The sequence below is a fragment of the Vulpes vulpes genome, chromosome 4 (assembly GCF_048418805.1).
Source record: "Vulpes vulpes isolate BD-2025 chromosome 4, VulVul3, whole genome shotgun sequence".
Lineage (NCBI taxonomy): Eukaryota > Metazoa > Chordata > Mammalia > Carnivora > Canidae > Vulpes > Vulpes vulpes.
In genome coordinates this window covers 24854552-24876210 of record NC_132783.1, presented here as the reverse complement: position 1 = coordinate 24876210, position 21659 = coordinate 24854552, and the positions used below count along the sequence as shown (strand labels likewise).

Below are 21659 nucleotides of genomic sequence, written 5' to 3'. Positions count from 1 at the left end.
AATTCCGACCAGTGACTGAGGATGAGATTAGGACAGTGATGTACTTGTAGTTCTCAGATGCGGTTTTCCTGAAACCAAGTCAACTATAGTTGATAAATTTTGTATCACTGGTTAATTTTTAGACTGGGGAAACTTAACATTATACATCTATTGAACTGTGCATAATTGTCCCATTTTTTGTTACCTGTATGACTTGATACAGGGTTGGCATAAATTATTGCACATTGTTCAAAAGGGAACTAGCAGATCACATCAGCATTGTTGTCAATTCCTTGAAAGTGGTAACTGTAGATGGATAACTTTTGCCATAAAACTAAATGCCTTCTTAAATCAGACCTTTTGGTCAAGGACTTTGCCTCTGGATTATAGGTAGGGAGATATTAAATGTAAAATACAGCAACAGAAGTATGAATATTGAGAGTCTTTGTTTAGATTCTGAAATTATCTAATGACAACCTGCAAGTAATGAAACATTGCTCATAATAGGTCTCTGCCATTTATTTCATTTGTATATTTTCCATATTGAAAACACTTCCAATTATTTGATTTTGATTTGTTGTAGAACTCGAACCTACAAAGCTATGTGTATTGCCACTGTTTAAATTCCTGTGATACAGAACTCTTAATTTTTTTGTTTTATAAAATCAAGCTTTAAATGATGATGAAATAAAGTTAAATATGTATGTTTAAAATTTGTCTTAAATATGTTTATATTGGTGTGGTATTAACACATATAATAGAATGGATTCAGTATAGCAAATAATATCTTGTGCCTACTGAGGCCTAAGGATACCAACTTGAATAAATCTGGAGGTACTTTCAATTTAACGAACAAGCTTTGATTATATCCCTTTAATCTTATAACCTTAGACTTAAAATAAGCATCATTCTCTGTATAAAATAATACATGTCATTTGGAATTAATTCATTTTAGCATATAGTGGACTGGAGAACTTTTCTATCCTCTTAGCTTTATTGCCAGCCTAGTTTTCCTTATTTTTTAAGGGTCAGTTTAAGGCAAACTTCTGACATCTTTTCTAATCTCTATTCTAAATGTTACCTTGTTTTGTAATTAAGTGCTTAGTATCAGACACCGTTCTAAGCTTTTTATATGAATTAACTCATTAACCTTCACTATAAAGTAAAAACACATAGCCTGTATCACTCATTCAGAAATGACAAAGTGAGCACCTGTTAAAGTTCCAAGTATTAGGATGAATGAAACAAAGTCTTGGTCTTTCTGAAGCTTGAGATATGGAGAGGAAAATAGATGGCAAGCTTCCAGGCAGTTACTACACAGGTTTATCTCATTATGTATTTGTTTTTTCACCTGAGTAATCTAATCTCTTTGATCCAGTTGCCTGCTTGTTAAGAATAAAAGGCAATTCTCTCATTGCAAGACAAATAAGTGCCAGTATTTGATGACAGGTATAGTGAATGCTATTGTGAAAGCCCATTGCCTGGAGAATTGTTGAAGCTATCTAATTGAGATCCACCCACATATGTCCTTTTCCTGAATAAGAAAAGCAGTTCTGCAGAAAGGAAAATGATGTTGAATTAAGGTGTGGTCAAGAGTCTGGTTTTCCAAACATGAGGTATGTTACAAAGTGGACACTAGTAAGATTAAAGCATTTAAATTCTGTGCTGTTTGTAACCTCTAAACATGAAACATTAGGTTGAGACGGAAAGCAGAACTGGAAGTTCAGTAAAAATATGAAGAGTTAAAAAATCTGGTCCTACTTTTGGGACAAAAGTTTGAAATTCTTTTTAGAAAGCAGTAACTGCTTTAGGAAACACTAAATGCCTCTGCTAAATAACCAGAAATAATGTGGTCATTCCCTGAAAAATATTCACCAGTAGCAACTTTCTTAATAGATCACGGACAATACTTAAATTTCTGTCAGTTGTTTTTATTCGCCAAATTAAAAAGTCCTAATATTACCACTTATACTTCGTGGCTTATACCACTACTGACTCCTACTAGTACATATATTAGAGTTGAGTGGGAGCCAAGCTACAAGCTTTATTGGCAAAGCTCAACCGGAAAAGCTTTAGCCTATGGCTCCATCTAAACTTGTCCTGCCCTCTTTTCCTATACCTTGAAGTCCACCTTAAGAGGAAGATATTTAAATCAACAGATGTAAGAATTGCAAATGACCTATGAACAGTGGGTATTATATGTAAGTGATGAATCACTAAATTATACTCCTGAAACCAATATTACACTATATGTTAATTAAAATTTAAATAAATGTTTGGAAGAAAAAAAAAAGCCCTACATGACTTCCACACCATGTTATACAGTGAACCCAAGATTCTAAGAGAACCTAATGGGCCTGCCCTGGACTCTTGACTCAGTTTTGCTTACCATAGGTAGAGGAATGGAAACATGTTCCGACTGGGCCTATCCGGGTCTGAAATAGAGCCCCAGAAGGGACTGAACCACACGTCTCCAGGAATCTTCTCCCAGTGTCATCAATTGGAGAGAGGAGTCAAGCTTCCATGGGAATTCACACAGAGGTGTGTAATAGTCTCATGTATTAATTGGCTTTTGCACAAACAACCATAGAATAACAATTTTTTCCCGTGTAGTCTGTGGGTTATCTGGAGTGCTTGTCTTCTTCTTTGCCCCTGCAAATCTGCAGGGCACGTGTCTCCTTCTATTATTGAAGGGGCAATGGCTCACCAGGACTCCTAAAGCTTATCTTCAGAACTTTCACACTGACATTTTTGCCCATATTCCACTGATGCAGGTAAGTCTTAAGGCTAAGCCAAACTTCAATGGGGCCAGAAAGTACACTCTTCCCATGGACGTGGGGAGAGGGCTGTGCGAAAATCTGATGAAAGTGATAGAAAGATCAGGATACCTAAATAATGCTACCCTGTAACTCGTTTTCCATCAGATGTCACTAATGCTACAATATTCAAATTAAGGTGAACTTTTAACTTTAGTATTCAGCCTTTCCTATTCGAAATTAACATTGGGATTTCTGGCTACAAAGATATAAAGACATCAGAGGAAGAAAACACAGCACGTGTATTGGCTAGGTAATTTTTCATTTAATTTTCCTGCTTTAGTGCACAAGTAGAATTGCAGGATCAATGGACACACAAACAGCTCTACATTTTTTAAACTTTAGGTGGTCTCTTCTGTCCATGATCAAGAAGCTCATTTGGCTCCTCAGCAAGCACATCAAGAGAAGTGTGTATTCACCTTTCCTAATGGCTCCTACCCTTTTACATCCTTTTAGCAATTGAATGTCCATAACACATTACTTTCCATTTACTGTATTTACAAAACTCCAGGTTTCTTTGGGAGCGTTGTAATTACACTGTCCTCGGATGACTTTAACCAATTAATGGCAGGAACCAAAAGACAGAGGACTGAATCCTGTAAGTTATCTATATCGTTCAAAGAATAAATCAAGTGTGAATTTGTGAACCGTTGTGCAACACTTTCCCAACCAGTCAAAAGAATTGTTCATTAAATAACCTTTTACTCTTTAGGGAATTAATTTTTGGCTAAAGTTGTAAATAATAATATCTTCATCTTTTTATTAAATATGTAAAGCTCTGTTTTAAGTTATTTTTGTACAATGTAACCATGATAAAAACTTGTGTGTTGGAATAACTATGGAATAGAAATGCTGCTAAATTTCAAATTTTATTAGTTACACCTTCTTAGAGCAGATCTTTGTTTTTTATTTATTTTTTATTTATTTTTTACTGGAGTTCAATTTGCCAACATAGAGCATAACACCCAGTCCTCATGCCTTCAAGTGTCCCCCTCAGTGCCCGTCCCCTAGTCACCCCATCCCCCCACCCACCTCCCCTTCCACTACCCCTTGTTCATTTCCCAGATTTAGGAGTCTCTAAGAGCAACTCTTTAAAGATCTTTCCATTCTTCATGAATATGGCTTTGAAAGCCAGCAGCATTAACTGATGTTTATTTTTAAAAAATCTCGTTGGGAAATCTACTTAATCTTCATTAGAGTTGACAGTCCTCTTCCAATCTGTCAAAAACATGGTAGCCTTAGCAACAAAACTATCAGAAAAAGCTTAGAGAGGAAAATGTCAAGAGTTGACCCTCTGATTACAAAAGTCAGTTTATGTTACCATTTCACCTATTTTTGTGCTCTTACCATTTGATCTATTTTTATACTAGAGAAACATAATTTTCATTTATTTGTATAAATTCCATTCATCTGTGTTTATCTGGACCATTTTGCTAGGCAAGCTTGTTTGCACAAAGGAACACATGACATCAAAATCTTTATTGTTTTGGCATTTTATCTGTGCTAACAAAAGCCTCTGATTATAGGCACGACCACACATACTCCACTATCCATGCAAGGGAAAGATCTCAAACCTCTTCCAAAACTATCTAGTTATGGACATACCCAGTGGATACCTAGACATGGATCTGAATTTCTTTCTGAACGGCAGTGTCACTGACTCACATGCATTATTACTTAATCCTCACAGCAAATCTAGAGGGGTTATTCCCATTTTACACGTATAAAACCTGAGACTCAGGAAGGCCAGGTAATTTGCTGAACTTCAGACATCCAGGATCTAGCCCCAGGCCTGACCCTAAACCAATATTCTTTCTCATTGTTTTTCAGAAACTCGGCAACAGCGGAAGGTGCCCTGCTCCAGCTGCAGGGACTCAGCCAGAAAGACTGGAATACTACATGACTGTACCTGCAAGTTGGGGAAGGAGAACTCAACACTATTTGAGTATTGAGTTGCATTCATTTTTTAAAAAACACTTTTTCAAAATAAGCTATCATTAAATGTTTATATATACATAGTATTTTTGCTGTATAATAGCAGCATGCATTTTCTTCCATCAATGTTTTCTTCTCTCATTCTTTCACTTGTTTATGTAACTACATGCTGTGTTGGAATTTGGGCTTCTTTACGGGTTGGAACCAGTTCGAGAAAGGGGACACAGCAGGCAATTGAAATGTATGTTATCATCCAAATTACAGGGTTCCCTAGTAAAGCTGGGTAGAGGCTTAGACGTCATGCAAAAACAGGGTTTGCTACTGCATCTCCATAAACAAGCCATGGGATGGCCAGACAACTGCAGTTGTCCTCACTCAAGCCCACTCCAATAGGGGACCAAGAAACTCTTTAAGTACAAAAGCTCTACACAGCTTCTATAGGTCTTAAAAAGGTCTGCTCTACGTTGCTTGGGATGGTGTGAGAAAGTGAAGAGAGCGACCCCAAATCTCTTCTCCAACACCATGTTGTGTCATCAGGATTGGAGTCGAATCCTGAAGAGGGGAATAACACGCATCCCTCCTAATGCTTGCCAGCTATTTAATTTTTTAAATATATTACATTGTGGATTCCACTGGCATCATGTGAGTTGTTTTAAGTAGGCATACTCCCAGGCATTTTTTTTTTCAGTTTTATTAATTATGTATGCATTTTCATCTGTAGTCAGAAAGATACCTGTTTTTTTTTTCCTAACATGTTTTAACACATATTACCCTGAGCAAAGATTGTAAAGTCCATGCTGAATACTTAAAAACATGTATTTGTAGAAAAGTCATGAAGGCGGTGTACGCATGATGGAAGGCTGAGAAACAATGTCATAACCCTTTGTACTCAGGCATCAGAAGGGGACCAGGCAGCTGTCCCTCTCAGCCGAGTGGTGCATGCTCACAGTGCTGCTGTGCTCACACAGACCCCATGTCTGCTTCTCCCTACACAGAGTCCTTCTGGGACTTCTTGAAGGGCATTTTGCTTTTTGCCCATAAAAGACTAGCACCATGAGTCAGATAGTACTAAGCTGAAAGTTCACTCTCTAATTCTATTTCTTATCACTAATTATGCCCAGTCATGTTGTCCAAAATAGCTCACCAGATTTTATGAAATGAATACAGAGAACTATATCAATATGAAAATGTCCCAAATTTGAACAATATGAAACTGATTTTTGTTACTCAACTTCCCCACAAACTAAATCCCCTTGCAAGGAAAAGCTCATGGAGCTTTTATTTAAAGTCCAAATGCTCTCACTCTCCATTTTATACAATTGGCTCAGTGTAAGCCAGAGGCTTTTACTTAGAGCCGAGGTTCCTATAGCTGCAGCTGTGTCCTGGGATTTCACAGGAATGAGTATAGCTTCTTCAGCCTCTTCAAAGTTGCTTCAAATCTCTAATTAGTTCTAGTCTCCAAGGGGTCAGCAGTCACAAAAGAAACTGTCCACTATAGAAGTTGTCACAAACAAAACTGTGGTACCCCAATTAAGTGACTATGTAATGTCATCTGATACTGCTATCGGAGCACAGCAGATAACTTAGTAGCACCTATGCTGGAGACAGCGAGGACCTGGTCTAGGTCCGGTGGCAAGCCAGCCAGCTGCACCAGCACTGAATCCATGGCCTGTGAATCTGTATGACTGAGCAGAAAGTGCCCATCAATAGTTGTGCTTCCCCATGTTTAATATAGGTATTCCTTTGCTTTTGCTGTTGTTTTGTTTTGGTGATGTGTGCAGTGGTCTCCCATATATATTACCTACTTTCTCTCAGAGAGTGACATTTGAGACATTATTGCCTTCTTCAAAAATGTAGATAGGTATTCTGGTTTCTTCATTTCCTTGTGTCTTGTGTCTCGTGTTTTGGCTACTTTGGTACAAGATTGTGAGACCACAAGTCTAGAGAGAATTTCTCCTGTCACATTCTCCCAAGTCTGTTCTCTCTAGGACAGGGAAGTACACTCTCCTCTTAAAATGCATGAGGAATGGGATAATGAACATCATCCTACTCCCTTAGTGCTATGTTTTACTAGTATATGAAGTTTTATTTTTTCTGAAAATGATAATTGTCATCTCTCTTCCATAGATGTTTCATTCCTACCTAGGCAGGTTGAGTTCGGCCAGGCAAAGCAGTAGTTGGATAGAATCAAGATTCTAAGAAAATAAAATACTGTGATCACAGTAAGAGGCAATGAGTCAAGATTAGTCTTTTGTCAAGAAGTAAAAGAAGGATAACAAAGTTTAGCAAAACTTTAAAGAGGATCTAGATATCACAGATTAAAGTAGTCAAAAGTTAGTATTCCAAAGAGTTGCACATTGAAAAGATAGAACCCAAGCACAAAACAAAAATATTCCAAAAAACTTAAATTCAGGACAGAAACTTTTTTTTAGAAGCTTTTTAAAAATTTTTATTTATTTATGAGAGAGAGGGAGAGAGAGAGAGAGAGAGAGAGAGAGGCAGACACAGGCAGAGGGAGAAGCAGGCTCCGTGCACTGGGAGCCCGACGTGGGACTCGATCCCAGGTCTCCAGGATCATGCCCAGGGCCAATGGCAGGCGCTAAACCGCTGCACCACCCAGGGATCCCCAGGACAGGAACTTTTCTAGTCTCTTATTCCTTCCTGCCTCCATAGGATTGGACTACTGGTGTGAGGAGAGAGATTGCAGATGGGAAGGAAGTGGTGCCAAGAGCTGCAGCTGCAAAAAGTCGAGTTGGTTTTGTTTCTTCTAACTTTTAAACTTAAATTTAATACATACACATGTTTTAAAAATCAAGCAGTAGAGAATGATACCAAGAGAAAAGTAAATTCTCAGCCTGAACTTGTTCCCCGACTTATTTCCAGCTCCCTGTTTTTAAGTACTTTCTGTTCTCCTGGTGGTTATCACAGTACCCCTGAAATATGTGTTAATACTTGATTTCTCCTTTTATCTTGTTTATCAACCTTAGATAGCATCTATTGGAAGATGAGAAACTTATTTCTTTGATCCATCCATGTCTACATTTTTCCAGTTACATTGCTTTGATATTTCTGGTGATTATCATTTTAAAGAGTATATTTAAACTCTATTTTGTTACATCAATTTTACACGGTATATAATTGATTTCTTGCTATATAAATAAATAGGTGAGAAAAATCTGTGACATTATCTTCCATATCTCTCTGCTGCTTTAATATTCAGACTTCCAGTATTTCATATTATCAGTGTTAATATTAGTCAGATTCTCTTTTACACTTGTTGTCTTCCAAGCTTTGTTTGTATGTTGATTCTACCAATTAAAATAGCTTTTCTGTTATTCCAATGATTAATTTTCTCCTTACTGAAGGACTAAATAGGTCTAGTTATTGAGGAAAAAAAAGGGTAACCTTAGGTCAGGAAAACTGAAAGATGAATGTTCCAAGTGTCAAGGTCAAATAGGATTCCTTGAACTCAATCTTCAAGACTTTCTATTCAATTTGGTCGATGATACCTTTAATATACAAGAAATATTTATCTGCCTTTGTTCTTATTTTGTAGCCACCTCTTTTTTGGCTTCTTGACTCTAAAGATGTTTGTTGGTTTTGTTTTCTTAATTTTTTTTTCCGTTCTCTTGTTTTTCTCAGGAGTCTACTGTTATAATATCTGTTCCACTTGCACCTTTTTTTTTTTTTTTTGGTTTATTCTAAATTTTCTGGGTCTTTTTCCCAAATATGCGAGTGATGAAAAAGGTTCATCAGCGCTGGTAGCATGATTTTCCACTGTGGTATTAGACCTTTTTCTTGAATGAAAAATGGATGGCAGGGTCTTTGTACATATAAGCTAGTAGTACTGTTTTAGGGTACATTTCGGTATTTTGTTCATCATGTATTTTTTGAAAATTGACTTCTAAAAATATTACATTAAAATATCATATCTTCTTTACTTAGTTTTTTGGTGCATCTCAAATTTTGTGTGCCTGGTTTCACTCACTGCAGTATCTCTATCTGCTTTGGGACAAGGACCTGGAAGGTTAAAAGTAATTTCCAGATATGGTCAGTAGAGGGCAGCAAAGGGTAGTGGCGTGAACACTCAACTGCCAAGGCCTGGGCTTCCCTTTTTTCCCTCTTTATAGAGATCAATTAGTGGTAGTAGAAAATCCAGAGTGCCAGAATCAGGATAGAAATTACTCATAATACTGATCCAGGATGGGTATCAAGCTTAGAAGGCAGTGGAAATGTTTAGCCACAAATTCATAGCCTGGTATCTATCAAAGAGATGTGAACCACTGGACATTAGGAGGGGAATCATTAGACTTTCACAGTCCTGACTCTTACTCCCAGCCTGTCTAAAACCTAAGATCTGGTTCTGTAAAGTATCAGGAGTCTCCTACCCACATTGAGAGCTGATGCAAATTTCCTGTCATTATCTGATACGTCATTTGCAAATATCTTTTCCCACTCTGTAGGTTGTCTTTTAGTTTTGTTGACTGTATCCTTTGCTGTGCAAAAGCTTCTTATCTTGATGAAGTCCCAACAGTTCATTTCTGCTTTTGTTTCTTTTGCCTTCGTGGATGTATCTTGCAAGAAGCCACTGTGGCCGAGTTCAAAAAGGGTGTTGCCTGTGTTCTCCTCTAGGATTTTGATGGAATCTTGTCTCACATTTAGATCTTTCATTCATTTTGAGTTTATCTTTGTGTATGGTACAAGAGATTGGTCTAGTTTCATTCTTCTGCTTGTGGATGTCCAATTTTCCCAGCACCATTAATTGAAGAGACTGTCTTTCTTCCAGTGGATAGTCTTTCCTCCTTTATCAAATATTAGTTGAACATAAAGTTGAGGGTCCACTTCTAGATTCTCTATTCTGTTCCATTGATCTATGTGTCTGTTTTTGTGCCAGTACCACACTGTCTTGATGACCACAGCTTTGTAGTATAACCTGAGAATTCTCACAGAGGAAGACATAGACATGGCCAACAAGCACATGAGAAAATGCTCTGCATCACTCGCCATCAGGGAAATACAATCAAAACCACAGTGAGATACCACCTCACACCAGTGAGAATGGGGAAAATTAACAAGGCAGGAAACCACAAATGTTGGAGAGGATGAGGAGAAAGGGGAACCCTCTTACACTGTTGGTGGGAATGTGAAATGGTGAAGCCACTCTGGAAAACTGTGTGGAGGTTCCTCAAAGAGTTAAAAATAGACCTGCCCTACGACCCAGCAATTGCGCTGCTGGGATTTACCTCAAAGATGCAGATGGAATGAAATGCCGGGACACCTGCACCCCGATGTTTCTAGCAGCAATGTCCACAATAGCCAAACTGTGGAAGGAGCCTCGGTGTCCATCGAAAGATGAATGGATAAAGAAGATGTGGTTTATATATACAATGGAATACTACTCAGCCATTAGAAATGACAGATACCCACCATTTGCTTCGACGTGGATGGAACTGGAGGGTATTATGCTGAGTGAAATAAGTCAATTGGAGAAGGACAAACATTGTATGGTCTCATTCATTTGGGGAATATAAATAACAGTGAAAGGGACTAGGATGGAACGGAGTAGAAATGGGTAGGAAATATCAGAAAGGGAGGCAGAACATGAAGACTCCTAACCCTGGGAAATGAATAGGGGTGGTGGAAGGGGAGGTGGTCGGGGGGTGGGGGTGACTCGGTGGTGGGCACTGAGGGGGGCACTTGACAGGATGAGCACTGGGTGTTATTCTGTATGTTGGCAAATTGAACACCAATAAAAATAAATTTATTTAAAAAAAGAAATGAAAGAGGAGAAATAACAATACCACAAAAATATAAAGGATTTTAAGAGAATATTATGAAAAAATTATATGCAAAGTCATTGGGCAACCTAGAAGAAATGGATAAATTCCTAGAAACATATAACATCTCAATGCTGAGTTGGGAAAAAATACAAAATTTGAAAGACTGATTATCAGCAGTGAAATCAAATCAGTAATAAAAAAACTCCCAAGAAAACAAAAGTACAGGACCAGATGGCTTCATAGGTAAATTTCAGCAAACATGTAGGGACGCCTGGGTGGTTCAACAGTTGATCATCTGCCTTTAGGTTGTGATCCTAGAGTCCTGGGATTGAGGCCTACATCGGGCTCCTTGAGTAGATCTTGCTTCTCCTTCTGCCTCTGTCTCTGCCTCTGTCTTTTTCTGTCATGGATAAATAAATAAAATACTTAAAATTTTTTTTTACCAAACATATAAAGAAGAGTTAACACCTACTTTTCTCAAACTACTTCAAAAAACAAAGAATGAAAGCTTCTATGTATTCTGTGAAGGCAGCATTACCCTGATATCAAAACCAGATGAAGACACTACAGAGAGAGAGAGAGAGAGAAAGAGAGAGAGAGAGAGAGAGAACTACAGGCCAATATCTCTGATTAACATACATGCAAAAATCCTCAACAAAGTATTAGCCAACCAAATCCACCAATACATTAAAAAAGTCATTTACCATGATCAAGTGGGATTTATTCTTAGTATGCAAATGTGATTCAATATTCACAAATCCATTAACATAATACATCTCATCAACAAGAGAAGGGTAAAAACGATGATCATTTTAATAGGTGCAGAAAAGCATTTAAAAGTACAACATCCATTCATGATACAAACTCAACAAAGTAGGTTTAGAGGGAACATACCTCAACAGAATGAAGACCATATGTGAAAAAACTACAGCTAATGTCATACTCAATGGTGAAAAAGTGAGAGCTTTTCCCCAAGGTCAAGAACAAAACAAGGATTTCCACTCTCACTACTTTTATTTAGCATAGTACTGGAAGTCCTAGCCCCAGCAATCAGACAAGAAAAAGCAATAAATGGCATCCAAATGGGTAAGGAAGATGTAAAACTTTCACTATTTGCAAGTGCCATGATACTATATGTAGAAAACCCTCAGGATTCTACCAGAAACGGACTAGAACTGATAAATGAGTTCAGGAAAGTCACAGGATACAAACCAATATACAGAAATCCACTGCATTTCTATACACTAATAATGAAGAGCAAAAAAAGAAATTAAGAAACAGTCCCATTAACAATTGTACCAAAAATAATAAGATACCTAGAAATAAGCTTAAACAAGGAAGTGAAAGACCTATATATATATATACACACTGAAAAACTATAAAACATTGGTGAAAAAAATTGAAGACAACACAAATGGAAAAATATTCCATGCTTATTGATGAGAGAACAAGTATTAATAAAATGTTCCATACTCAAAATGATCTACAGATTTGATGGAATCCCTATCAAAGTACTAATAGTATTTTTCGCAGAACTAAAACAAGTAATTCGTAAGGATGTATGGAACCACAAAAGACCCCAAATAGCCAAAGCAATCTTGAAAAAGAAAAAAACTGGAGGTATCACAGTCCCAGATTACAAGATATATTACAAAGCTGTAATAATCAAAACAGTATGGTATTGACAAAAATGGACAATAGATCAATAATACGGTATTATGGGCATAAAGATCACCTTACAGTATCTCTTCTATTTGATATTTAGGGTGAAAACATAGGTGTTCGGTGAAATAGATGAAAACAGACCCGGGCAGCCCAGGTGGCTCAGTGGTTTAGCGCTGCCTTCAGCCCAGGGCATGATCCTGGAGACCCAGGATGGAGTCCCACGTCAGGCTCCCTGCATGGAGCCTGCTTCTCCCTCTGCCTGTGTCTCTGCCTCTCTCTCTCTCTCTCTCATTCTGTGTCTCTCATGAATAAATACATAAATAAAGTCTTGAAAAAAGAAAACAGACCCCATCATTATTATTCTCTTTAGAGCTCATTCATCAAATTAAAATAAATCACAATGGTATTATGGAAGAAATTAAGCTTTATTACTGCAAAGGTAACTGTGACATGGTAAAAGAAAGCTCCCTTTAGCTTTCTCAGGCAAACTTTTCTCTCCTTTGCTTTACTACAAGGAGAAGATGCTATCAAAAACTGTATCTTTCTCAATTAATTCCTTAAAACCAGTGACTCACCATCCTGGTTACATGTAAGAATCACTCAAAGAGCTTTTTCCAGATCTGATGAATCAGAAGCTCTGGGGGAGGCAGTTTCAGAATGAGTGCCTGAAAAGCCTCCCAAGTGAGTCTGATGCATATCAGAATTGATCAACAGGACGAGATTCTAAAAGGAGAGAAGTTTTCCTGGCCTCTAAATCTCTAACCTCTCTGAAGGGAGACGCAGAGAATGGGACATATTCTGAGAATTGGGGAAGGTGCAGAGAGAAATCTGCCTATATTTTTTTACCTGAAATAGATTATTTTTTACCTGAAATAGATTTTGACAGGTGCTTGATGGGAGGCCAGAAAGTGTTGCCCAATGAGCCTCCATGGTTCTGAATACAGTCAAGCATGGCCAGACTAGCACTTGTCCTTTAAAAGTGGTGAGAAGGGGCGCCTGGTGGCTTACTTGGTTAAGTTTCTGACTCTTGATTTCCGCTCAGGGTTATGATCTCAGGATCATGAGAGAGAGCCCCAGGTCAGACTCCATACTCAGCACCATTTGTGCTTCTCTCTCTCTCTCTCTCTCTCTCTCTCTTTCTTTCTCTGCTCCCCCTCTTGTGCCCATGCACTGTCTCTTTCTCTCTCTCTCTCTCTCAAATACATAAAATAGTTATTCTGTATGTTGGTAAATTGAACACCAATAAAAAATCAACTTATTTAAAAAAATAAATAATAAAAATTTAATAAAAGTGGTTTGAAGCCTGGAGGCCACTATCTACATGCCACTTCTGTGTTAGTTTGGTTTTAAGATGAGAAGCCTTAATAAAGTCTAAAAGGACTACCAGGACTTGTGCTCTCACCTCTACCTAATTTACAGGCCGATTTCACTCTCCTGTACCTTCTGCCTGTGTCTCCAATCCAGCAAAGTCTTCCATGTTTCTGAAACATCAGTTAGTCACATTCTGTCCCTTCAACTGACAAATGTATCTTCCCTCCCTTGCCCCTTTCTTCCTCTTTCTCTCTTCTGTGTAGTCCCAAGTCATTCTTTAAAGGTCATTTCAAATGAGCTCGTCAAAGAAGTCTTCCTCTCCATAATTGAAATCAGGTGTCAAGTCCCTCTCTAAATTTCTCATCTCACTCTTTAATTTTCCTCTGCAGTACTTCCCAGAGGCTGTGTTAGGCAGTTCTTGATGGCATTCTCTGTTTAATATCTGTCTTCCCCCCTCCTCACTTAAATCCTGGTTTTGTGAGACTTGGGCCTGGCTCCCTGTTGCCCAGACCTATCAAGTGCCTTTCTCCTAGTACAGGTTCAAACACTATCCGTTGAATGAATAAAGTAAATAAGACAAAGACTATTTTATGTCATGCCTTTTCCCCTGTCCATCCCTGCCAGAAAACTATTTCATTCACTTGTTCAATACAGAATTTTTTGATTCCTCTGATGCGTCAATGTTTGTGAGAATTTAATGATAAATCAGACATAGACTCCTTCCTTGAGGTCCCTAGAGTCTAGTGGGGCATAAAAGATAGGTTTTCACATGCCTGTTACAGGAGCCTGTAAGAGAAACCACAAACTTTGTCTGTAGGATCAAATTTCAGTCCTCCACAGTTGTCAAAGAAAGACACTGTCCATGTGGGAAGAGTGGGGGTGGGGGGTCCTCACAGGAAGCTGCGTGACCTCCTGAGTCAGCTGGATTTGAATCCTTCATGTTACGTCACGGCTGCTTGGATTCAGAGCCCAACCTGTATGCGCAGGAGCCTCATCATCTGTAAAATCATCAGTTTCCTAGTGGAAAGGGAACACTGTCTTCATGTAACATGTTTTTAACAGGCTCCTGTAGGTGCTTGGACACTGAAGGAGATGTCCAGGTGGCAAATCAATGGTTAGTATCACTAACCATTTGGGAAATGCAAGTGAAATCCACAGTGAGATATCACACTACACAGCTATCAAAATAGCTAAAATAAAAAATGACAACACCAAATGCTCGTGTGGATGGGGGGAAACTGAACGACTCATACAGTACTGGGGAGAATGTGAAATGGCACAGCCATTCTGGAAACCAGTTGGACAGTTCCTAAGAAAAAAATATAAAAACAACAACAACAACAACAACAACAACAAAATAGCTAGCATATGACCTGGCTCTTCCCGTCCTGGGCATTTAGCCCAGAGAAGTGAAGACTTCACACTGACACAAAAACCTGTACACAGATGTTTATAGTAGCTTTATTAGTGACAGCCAAAACCTGCAGACACTTCGAACTCCTTCAACAGGTAGTTACACAAACTGTGATACATCCATATCATGATGTACTACTAAGGGACACCAAGAAATGAACTGTGAATCCTTGCAGCCATCTAGATGAATCTCCAGTTACACCAAATGGGAAAAAGCAAATCCCCAAATGTCATAAACTATGTGATCCCATCTGTATAACATTCTTGACATGGCAACCTTTTACACATGGAGAACAGATTTTGTGATTGCCCGGGATTAAGGAGGTGGTGGAGGGGGAAAGAAATTTGTGTGGTTGTAAATGGGGAATAGGAAGGACCCTTGTGGTGATGGAAGTGTCTCTGGAAGACTCCATCTGTAAAACAAACTGATGTCATCTCCCTGTGTTATTTCTTATAGCTGCAAACGAATCTACAGTTATCTCAAAATAAAATGATTACTTTTAAAAAATCAAAACTTGGAGGCCAAGAAAAGGAAACCAGTATGTCAGTTTGGCAGTTACAGCATGAGCTTTGAATCTGTGACATCATAATGGCAGTGACCGCGGACCGCTGCGGAATCTTGAGGCTTCAAGCAGTTGACAGTACTCTGCCAAGTGCTGTAGACTCCCTTGATTTCCCGTCCCACGAATTGAAGAGAAAAGGATGTTCCCGTCAATCAGAAAGCATGCTGAGCTTACAGGTGGTCATTCAAGGCTTCAGCGCATGAGGTAGTCTTCTGATACACTATTTCTGATCATCCAAACAGACCGGCAATAACAGGAACTGTTGTTTTCTTTTGTTTCCTCTAATACATAGAAACTAAGTAGTCACTTCAGCACCAGCTTCCTGAAAAGCTGCTCCTGTTCTTAAGATTCAGTGCTGCTGAGCAGAAGGGAGCAGGCTTTATACATCCTTGGGGGAGGCGGAGACACTTTCTTGGCTCCACGAGAGAGCCAACTCTCTCTCTCCATGAGACAGAATTTTCAGTGGGTCTATGAAAATACCTGTCCTAGTTATGAAAGAATTTTTACATTCTGTTCAATTGTGTTGTTTTAGTACCTATTTTGACCAGGAATTCCTGTCAGAGCTCAGCCAAGGAATAGCTAAACTCTTGTGTTCAGAAACTTTCTGAGGTTTCCAATATTTTTGCTGATCTTTGAGAATTTTTACCCCAATTTTGAATATTGAATTAGATAAGATGGGGGTCAACTTCCAGGATCTTCAGTTATCTTCATTTTATCTTAACATAAAAGCAATTTGTAATTGATTCTTCACACGTTGTTTTATTTTATATTAGGCCACAAGTTGTCCTGTTTATTGTTGTTGTTCATTCACCTTCTTGTAATGTGCTCTACCTTTGGCTTCTTGGCTTTTGCCTACCTAATGGCTCACAATGAGCTTTGCTTCTTTCTCCACCACACCTCTAAGTATTGGCAGGCCCAAGGGCTTTGTCCTTGAAACTGTCCTCCCTCTGCATCAGTTTCCCAAGTGACCTCACCACTTTCTATAGCTTTCGGTAACTCAGGAATCCCTGATTCTGAGCTCTGGAGCTCTGCTTTGGGGGTTGAGACTACATTTTAGTGTTGTGTGAACCTTGAAACTTGGCATTAAACTATATTGTGTATTTGACCAGTAACTAGCTGCTCTGTGTTTGATGTGTTGTAGGAAGAGCTCGTCTGTGGAGGTGGACACCCACAGCGAAAGCACTACATCATCTGAGGGTGCCACTCGTACCCTGCTCATCCATGGTCCCGTTGAGCTCAAGAAAGGCTGGAGGAGGAAGAAGTGGCAGCTTTTCTTGTACAGCGATTTATTACTGATGTCTAATACCAAGTAGGTGTACCATGTTTGGTGCTCTTGTGATTCTCCAAAAAATTGCATTCCCATTAACCCTTACTATACGAAAACATTACATTTTTTCCCTTTTGTGTTTGCCAATGCTTGAATCCTTCATTCCATGAGTACTTCTGGAGGTCTTGTTTTGTGTCATGTCCCTGCAGCAAATACAATTGCCAATGTGACAGGCCAATGTCTCTCCTGCCTGGGACTTACAAATGGCAAAATAAGAGGGGGAATGATAATGATTAGTGCTGCTGATAGAAGGTGGATAGGGGGCTGTGCGGAGAGGGTGGGAACGTGTTAGAGAGGAATAGTCTAGGAGGGCTTCTCTGAGGTGGAGCATTAAAACCAAATCTATGAGAAGAGAAGCAGCCACATTCCCAGACAATGTGCCTGAGCCGTCGAGGCTGAGGGACTTGCAGGCCTACGTGGGTACAATCTGACCCCTCAGAGGGGCTCAGGGAAGCCTGATTTGACTAGAGCCCAGAGCATAGGCCATGCTATCAGATATGATACTATGCTCAGGGGTCTAGTCACACAGGGTCTTCACAGGCCATGGTAAAAAAGTGGAAATATTTTGCCAAAGGATTTTTAACTAGGGGACTGACCAAATCTGATTTATATTTCTAGCAAATTTTTCTGACTGTTGCTAGATAATAGATGGATGGGTAAGCAAGAGTGGAAGCAGGGAGAGTAGTTAGGGGAGGCCATAGTCCTGATGGATGGTATCAGGGCTCTATCTTAGCAGTTTAGTAAAAAGGAAAGATGGAGCAGGTTAACCCGGGTGGCTCAGGGGTTTATCTTTGCCTTTAGCTCAGGGCGTGATCCTGGAGACCCAGGATTGAGTCCCACATCAGGCTCTCTGCAGGGAGCCTGCTTCTCTCTCTGCCTGTGTCTCTACTTCTCTCTCTCCTCTCTGTGTTTCTCATGAATAAATACATAAATCTTTAAAAAAAAAAAGATGGAGCAGATAGATGGAATCTAGGAGAAAGAATCGACTGTGTGCACTTTCCTCTCAACCCTGAACACAAATGCATCGAATATCCAGTCTAGAACATGATGATTGCTCAATAAACATCTGGGAGCAATTCATGGAAGGTCACATGTTTACTTACTCCATCTCTGTTTGCATTATTCACAAAACATGGAAGACAAAGAACACTCCCACAAACAAAATATCAAGAAGCTATGGTCTTGCGAAAAAACTAACTCCCTCTTTTTTTTACTGCTTTCACCCTAGATCCCAGTTATGCCATGTCATAGGTAAGACATGCTAGTAATAATTTGGCAAAATGCTATACTCATCTGAGTTACATTAATAGTAATTTATCAGGGGCTTACTACATGTCAGATACTATGCTAAAAAACTTTATGTACCTAATTTTGTCCAACCTTACAACGACCCTGTGAGATGGGAGTATTTTTATATTGGAGAACCTTGATGCTCAGAGGTCTAATGGATCTGCCCAGGTTACCATATTAGTAATGGACAGAGTCTACATTTGAAATCAGGTCTATTTATTTCAAAGCACAGGCTTTTATTCACTATGTGGTGCTACCATTTCTATTCTCTCTTTTTTCCTGAATTTCATACAACATTCCATGAACACCTAGATTCTTTCACTATTGAAAGCAACCCTTCCTTTACATTGAGTGAACAACTAACTCCAGTCTGCTTGGTAACAAATAGATCAGAACACTTAGCGAATTGAAAAATGAAGGAAATATAGCTATCAAAAAATCAGAGGCAAAGATAGTAGTAAAATATATTTGAGACTAGGGAAATTGCCCATAGATGTAACTTCGAGGGTGGTGATGTCATAAGAAGGCCAAAGAGAAAAAGGATGTCCAGGCCTTGGCATGAGGTCCATATGAAAGACTCTCTTCCTCTTGATAGAGGCCCATGTCATTATTTTAAAAATGCAGACTAGTTACCATTCTCTTTATTTAACCAAAGTGAGTATGGGAGACCAAAATATGCGGGATGCATGCTGGGAACCACACTAGGAACATCACAGATGCCTCACCCACCTGGGTTTCTCAGTGATTGAGCATCTGCCTTTGGCTCAGGTCGTGATCCCTGGGTCCTGGGATCGTGTCCCACATCAGGTTCCCCACAGGGAGCCTGCTTCACCCTCTGCCTATGTCTCTGCCTTTCTCTGTGTATCTCTCATGCATAAAGAAAATTTTTCTCACAGCACTCCAAGGCCCATATTTTTTATCATCAACAGGCTGCAGAGATGAAAATGGGGACAGAGGAAGTCTCAGAAATGGTCCAGTCATACATAGGGAAACCATGCAAGAGATTCCTACCCAGGCCTGCCTTCATCACAAGGCCATGTTCTTCCTCACATACCATGTTGTACCCTTCCATCCTTAGCCCAAGAGACATGCTAACAAATAGCAAACTCATTTCCTGGTTGTTAGGACCTTGCAGACCACTCATATTCAATTTGTAAGGGGAATATGTTCTTTTTTTTTTTTCATCTTTGTAAGTATTATAGCCTTTAGGGAGAGGAGAAGACTTTCCTTTTCTTACCAGAGCTATTTCTTCTCCTGGGTGCTGCCTACCTCTCAGCGGGTTTTACAGAGCCTACGATATTCTGCTAAAAAGATTTTTATATAAAGATAGTGTTGTTTTTCCACTAGAGAGTTGCCTCTATTGAAGGGCTGAATTTTTATTTCGAATAGTTCATTAAGACAAAACAAGTTGAACATTTTTCATCTTTCACATATTGCTTTTGAGATATGTCCTTATGTCTACTCAAGGGTTTTTATATGACAAAATCTTTATCAATTTATTTGTTAATGTTCTTTGAAAGGGACTCGGTTCCCAAAAGTTTATCTTATATACTTTATATTATACATTGGTAATATTAGAAAATGTAAGTGATCACAGGCATTTGAGTTTCATATTTAAGCCAAGGTCTTTGATATAGAGAGAACACAGATTTTAGAATTCCGAGTTCGAGATATCATCATGGTCAGGTTCTGGTGAGAGCTCTTTTTCTGCTTGCACGTGGCTGCCTTCTCACTGTGTGCCCCAAGGCATTACCTCAATGCATGTATGTACACACATACAGATCTCTCCCACTTCTCACAAGACCATCCATCTTACTGGATTAGGACCTTACCTTGATGATCCCATTTAAACTTAATTACCTTCAAAAGCTCTATCTCCAAACATGATATTGGCAGAGAGGGCTTTATGGTAAGAAGGCAGGAAAGCAGTGGGAGGGAGACACCATTTCATCCATAGCAGTAGCAGGCAGCACTTAATGCCTGCCACAATCTTTAGAAAACTACTATGAGATCATTCCCATAGTAAATATTTGGGTATATTTATGATCACTGTTAACATGAAAAAATTTACCTTTTTTTCTAGAAGGAAAAACTAAAAAGAAATAGCCCCTGAAATAACCAACATATTTAATCCCTGTCCTGCCTTGGTCTTACATGGAGAAATCAATACCCTCAATCAATCTATTCAAATGAATAATCTGAGTTTAGTGCCTAATTTTTCCAATTAGCAATAAAAAGGGGGTAGGGTGACCCAGGTTCCATTTTACCTCAGCTCACCCTCAGGCTTCAGCTGGAGACTCTCTCATCTTTAGGTTGACACTACAGAATTTAACAGAAATTGAATAAATACTTGATTAATTTCTACCAATTTTTCGGTCAGAATTAGTGAATTTTGGCTTGTGTGTAACAATGAGGGGAATTAAATGTTTGTTTCTTCACAAAGAAATTCTATTTCTCTAGTTGTACAAGATGTTAATAATAGTGAAAATTGTTTGGGGATTTTTGTCACTTCTTTCATACACTAGAAAGTTGTGTTTGCAAGAATTGAAGTCAAATGGAACCTTCCTTATCACTTTTGATATTCATTAGAATGCTAAATAAGTTATTTTTCAAATAAAAATTACTTTAAAAATTAAAGTACTTTAAAGTACTTTAAAAATTGAAATAAAAATTATTTTATTTTTAAGAACAGTATCTACTTGGGGCCCTTGGGTGACTCAGTGGTTGAGTGTCTGCCTTTGGCTTAGGTCATGATCCCGGGGTCCTGGGATCAAGTCCCCCACCAGGCTCCCCAGAGGGAGCCTGCTTTTCCCACTGCCTATGTCTTTGCCTTCTCTCTCTGTGTGTGTCTCTCATGAATAAATAAATGAAATCTTTAAGAAAGAGAGAATAGTATCTATTTGATAAAATATTAAGATATTTGTACTAGTAGAGACCCGTGAATAATTTAGAAAAAGGGACTGAACTTAGATCACACCCTTTTTATACATCACATTCCTCATCATTAGTTATTAAGGAATGTAGAAATGAAATAAAAAATGAATTTAATTTGGTCAAAAGATGAAGATGACTATTAACTCACTGTCGGTGAAATGACGAATAGTTACAGAATAGACTATGACCCCTTCTCCCAACATTTGTAAGAGAATGCCTCTATCTTGGAACAGAGGAAATCTCCCTAGAATACTGCAAAACTCCACAGTTCACTGGGGCTTACCTTCTGGCATAAAGATTAAGGTAGTGGAAAGCAAGAAGGACATCATGTTAATACAACTATAATAAATGACTATTTTTAGAAATAAAAACTGCAGTTCTCCTCCTCTTCTTCTTGAGTCAGTTTACAGTAGATTAACACTTTCTAATTTCTGCTGAGATAATCCAATTGGGTCAGTGATTGAGAGTAAAGAAACACAGTAAGACCTTAGAAGAATCTATTGAAGTATAAAGCTTAGTTGTACACGTTGTAAATATTTCCAAGCTAGCAACTGGTTTTATTGATATAATGCCTTGAGATTTATCCTCTCACTCCCAGTGTAAATCCCACGAGAAAACCTGATGGCTCTGGGGACAGAAATGAGGA

General features: G+C 38.7%; 1 protein-coding gene across 1 annotated transcript in view; it reads left to right on the top strand.

Moving 5' to 3' along the window:
- The window catches only part of LOC140598729 (rho GTPase-activating protein 20-like), a 53269-nt gene that overhangs the window by 12199 nt on the left and 19411 nt on the right, over positions 1–21659 (top strand). Inside the window, exons 4-7 of the mRNA XM_072757257.1 lie at positions 2374–2520; positions 4626–4740; positions 15357–15666; positions 16604–16771. Coding sequence (XP_072613358.1) covers positions 15602–15666; positions 16604–16771 — 233 coding nt within the window. The 5' untranslated portion in view covers positions 2374–2520; positions 4626–4740; positions 15357–15601. The remainder of the gene's footprint in view (positions 1–2373; positions 2521–4625; positions 4741–15356; positions 15667–16603; positions 16772–21659) is intronic.